The sequence below is a fragment of the Alligator sinensis genome, unplaced genomic scaffold (genome assembly GCF_000455745.1).
Source record: "Alligator sinensis unplaced genomic scaffold, ASM45574v1 scaffold420_1, whole genome shotgun sequence".
In the NCBI taxonomy this organism is placed as follows: Eukaryota; Metazoa; Chordata; order Crocodylia; family Alligatoridae; genus Alligator; species Alligator sinensis.
In genome coordinates this window covers 745314-749686 of record NW_005842298.1, presented here as the reverse complement: position 1 = coordinate 749686, position 4373 = coordinate 745314, and the positions used below count along the sequence as shown (strand labels likewise).

Sequence of the window (4373 nt, the reverse complement as noted above, 5' to 3'; positions counted from 1 at the left end):
GTGTATATATTTATGTGTGTGTATATATATAGAGAGAGAGAGAGAGAGGAGCTGATGTGTATTGAAAAAGTTCAGGTGAGGAAGATAATGCTCCTCTTGGGTTTGAATGTTTTTAAGACTTTGAAAGGGCATGGCTTAACACTGAATACTTTTGGTTTCACTTCAGCAGCAGAATTTTTGGGGTTTTTTCTGTTTAAAATAGCAATGGATGTTTTACAATATCCAGGTGATTACTTGAAGCTTGTGCACTTGGTCTACATAATTAATAATTTTGAATGACACACAGGCAAAACAAGCCACTCCATGAGCTCTGAGTCATACTTCGAGGTCCACAGAGATAATTTCGTTTTCAGTATGAAACCCTCAGGTATGAACTAATGTACCAGTATTCGGTGCCAGATAATTTGGTCCTGAATCAACTGCTGTTAGTTTAGAAGGTAATCATTTAGACTTTTTTTTTTATAAATTAGGTTATGGCAGGCAGCAAAAAAGCAGCTTGCATGTATATGCATTTATACGCATAAACACGTGACAATGTATACTCATAAAAAAATAAGTTTTTGATTTTTTATTTATTTTTTTTAATATTTCTACCAAACCTTTTTCCAGGCTTGCACACTGGCTAGAAGGAATGCTGATGTCTTCCTGAAATACCTGCACAGAAATAGTGTAAACATGCCAGGAATGGTTACTCACATCAAAGCCCCTGAACAGCAAGTCAAAAGTAAGTATTCTTCCACCATCTTGGCCTTCATACATTAAGCCAACCCAGGTGTGTGACTGTCTCTCCTTGCCAGGAGAGAGCCAGTAAATCAATATTAACAGGAAATACTTTTAAAAAGTTCATATTAAGCTTTGAAGTAGCTGGTAACCACTAATCCTGTGTGCTTTTCAATTCAGAAATACAATATTCTGGTATCCAAAAGGCCTGTTTCTCCTAATTTTCATAGATTCATAGATGCTAGGGTCAGAAGGGACCTCAACAGATCATCGAGTCCGACTCCCTGCCTAGGCAGGAAAGTGTGCTGGGGTCAGATGACCCCAGCCAGATGCCTATCCAGCCTTCTCTTAAAGACCCCCAAGGTAAGGGAGAGCACCACCTCCCTTGGAAGCCCATTCCAAATTTTGGTCACCCTTACCGTGAAGAAATTTTGCCTGATGTCTAGCCTAAATCTGCTCTCTGTCAGTTTGTGACCATTGTTCCTTGTTACCCCAAGAGGCGCCTTGGTGAACAGAGTATCTCTGATCCCTTCTGCATCTCCCTAATGAATTTGTAGGCAGCCACAAGATCACCCCTCAGCCTTCTCTTGCAGAGACTGAAAAAGTCCAGGTCCCTCAGTCTCTCCTCATAGGGCTTGTCCTGTTAAGCCCCTGACCATACGAGTGGCCCTCCTCTGGACCATCTCGAGTCTATCAACATTCTTCTTGAAGTACGGTGCCCAAAACTGGACGCAGTACTCCAACTGCAGTCTGACCAATGCTACATAGAGGGGAAGTATCACCTCCTTGGATCTATTTGTCATGCATCTGCTGATGCATGATTAAGTGCAGTTAGCTTTGCTGATGATTTTGTTACACTGACAACTCACGTTCATCTTGGAGTCCACTATGACTCTGAGATCCTTTCTGCTTCTGGGCTGCTGAGAGGGTCACTTCCCAGCCAGTAGGGTGTGCTGGATATTTTTGAGCCCTAGGTGCAGCACTCTGCACTTGTCCTTGTTGTACTGCATCCTATTGTGTACTGCCCACTTTTCTAACCTGTCTAGGTCTGCCTGCAATTGTTCCCTACTGTCTGGAGTGTGCACCTTCACCCCACAATTTAGTATCGTCCGCAAACTTGGACAGAGTACACTTCACACCCACATCCAAGTCACTGATGAAGATATTGAAGAGTACAGGTCCAAGGACTGAACCCTGGGGGACCCTACTACCCACATCCTTCTAGGTTGATACCGACCCGTCTACTACCACTCTCTGGGTGTGACTGCTAAGGAGTTCTGTTTTCCATGTTTTGGGACTTGTTGTTATCAATGACCATAGCATGGGTGAGATGATCAGTACTCAATAATAGTGTCTCCTCTGCAATAGGTTTGCCTTTCCAAGGTATGGGAACGATGTGGAGTGTTTCCTAATCCTTTTTTTCAATCTTTTTGGAATGGTAGTTGAGATCCTTCATCACTTTCTTTCAGTGAATCTTATCTTCATTCTCTGTGCCCTATAAAGGGGATATTGCTTGCCATTTGTATCAGGATGGATGAATTATTGAGCCCTTGTGGGACTTGTATTTCCCCCTGGATGCTTTTTCCTATTAATAGTTACCTTACTGGCTGGGCACGTGAATGTTTGTTTTTCCTGGCTTCTTGTGCCTGACATGCTCTATTCCTAGTTATCTTGTAATTTGCCTTCCTGATTGCTGTCATAGATTCAGTGCTCTGCCGTTGCCCACTTTCATTGTGCCAGGGGCCTTGCTGGTTCTGAATATCAAGTTGTAGAGAAACAGATTTCTCCCAGCCCATACAAAATGCATCTGAATTTTGTCCAGGAACAAGTTTGTTGTGTTTAGCCTCCACTACCTTCCTGCAGCAGCCTCAGATAAAATCTGCTGCCTGTGCAATAGCACTAGAAACATTGGTCCCTGCCATGAACGTCAGTTCAGTATGCAGAAAGTCTGGAGTTCAGTAGGACTGGATTTCTTTTGTCTGTAGTGTATGATGACTGAGAGTTTCTAACTTACCTCCTGCAGTACAGTTCTTTCCCCTCAGCAGTCTGTGTTTTCATTGTCCAGATTTCTTTCAGAATCTAAATCAAACAGGAGTTCTAGCTGTTCAGCTTTACAGGCGCATAGTAACTAGTGTCTGGGCAGTAGGGCTGTGCAAAACGGCAGTGTTTTGTTTTAATTTAAGGTTCGCTATTTCAAAGGGACGGTGGTTTGTTTTGATGTTTCAGAGCACTGTTCTGTTTCATTTTGCCAAAAACTGTTTCGCTGTTTCAGTGCATTTCGCCTATAGACTATAATGGGGAATCATGAAAATACCTATAACTTTGTCATTTCTTGCTTCATTTGGATGGAAAGAGCAGGGATGGTAGCCCCTTCTGAGTCCATGAAGCCTGTGAAGTTTCAAGTTTCAAGGAGATAGGTGCAGGGGTTTCTGGGAAACAGCATCTCAAACTGTTCAGAGCAAAACTCATGTCACTGATGAGTGTGAAGGCACAGCGGGATGAAAACAGCAGGGATGCTAGCCCCTTCTGGGGCCACAAAGCCTGCCAAGTGGAGGAGGAAACTGGCTGGTCAATGGTGTGCTGGCACAGGACAATGGATCCCCCTCTTCCATGTCCCCCTGCCTGTGCCCTTCTGCCTCCTGGACTCTGTTCACCAGGACCTCTGTCCAGTGATCCAGGGTTTTGCTGCTGCGTATGCTCCCCTTCACTCTTGGGTCGCACATAGCTGCCAGCCTGTGGATTATACTGGACTGCAACAGATCTAGTTGTTTCTTGATGCCCTCCTTTAGCCACTTCACCAGTGCCTGCACCTCTGGTGACAGTGGCTTGCCCCAGCCAGGAACATCGATCCCCTGGAACTTGTGCATTTCATTTTCAAGTTCACTCACTACAGGGACCACCTGGCTCAGGAGGGCATCACCACTGCTGAGGCTCTTGATGGCCTTGAGGAAGGGCTTGAGGACCACCAAGGTCTGGGAGATGGTATTCCACTCAACTTTAAGTGGACCATTGATCACAATCTCCCCATGCAAGGCTACCTCATGGATGGCCTTCTGCTGCTCGACCAGCCTTTAAAGCATCAGGTATGTGGAGTTCAACCAAGTCTCCACATTCTGCATGATTTTGTGCTGCAGGGCACTCAGCTCTGCCTGTTTGTCCCACATCATCTTGCCCCCCTTGATGCTGCATTTCAAAATCAGGTGGCTGGTTGTGATGGCACTGTCACCAGCAGCCCTGTCCCGCTCCAAGGCGTCCCTCACTATGAGGTGCAGCTTGTGAGCCACACAGCAAATGCCAACAAAGTTGGCATCATGGACGGCCTTGGCCATATTGACCCCATTGTTGGTGACCATGAGCCTGCAGGTGAGCTTGCTCTGTACCAATGAACCAACTCTGCACCATGTGGTTCATGGTCCCCATGATCTCTGTTGCCATGTGGGACTCTTCCATGACCTCGGCTTGAAGGAGAGCTCACCAACAGCCTGACTGTTGGTCACTGGTCACACCAGTGTCCTGTGAGGGGGAGGCAGGGGTGGATTTCAACACGCCTGCTCCAGATGTCTAAGATGAAGTGTAAGGCCACCTGCAGACCTGCCTTGAGCAGCTTCTCCCTCAAGTACTCCCTGCATGCCTTATACAGGAAGGGCACCACA

The 4373-nt window shown here is 45.9% G+C and overlaps 1 protein-coding gene across 19 annotated transcripts in view; it reads left to right on the top strand.

Annotated features, from left to right (window-relative positions):
* The window catches only part of TRIO (trio Rho guanine nucleotide exchange factor), a 466181-nt gene that overhangs the window by 304071 nt on the left and 157737 nt on the right, over window positions 1-4373 (top strand). For all 19 annotated transcript variants that reach the window (XR_003095137.1, XR_003095138.1, XR_003095139.1 and 16 more), the window contains one exon: window positions 610-724. Coding sequence is in view for 16 of the 19 variants with exons in the window: in XM_025209612.1 (XP_025065397.1) it covers window positions 610-724 (115 nt within the window). In the remaining 3 variants the exon portion in view is untranslated. The remainder of the gene's footprint in view (window positions 1-609; window positions 725-4373) is intronic.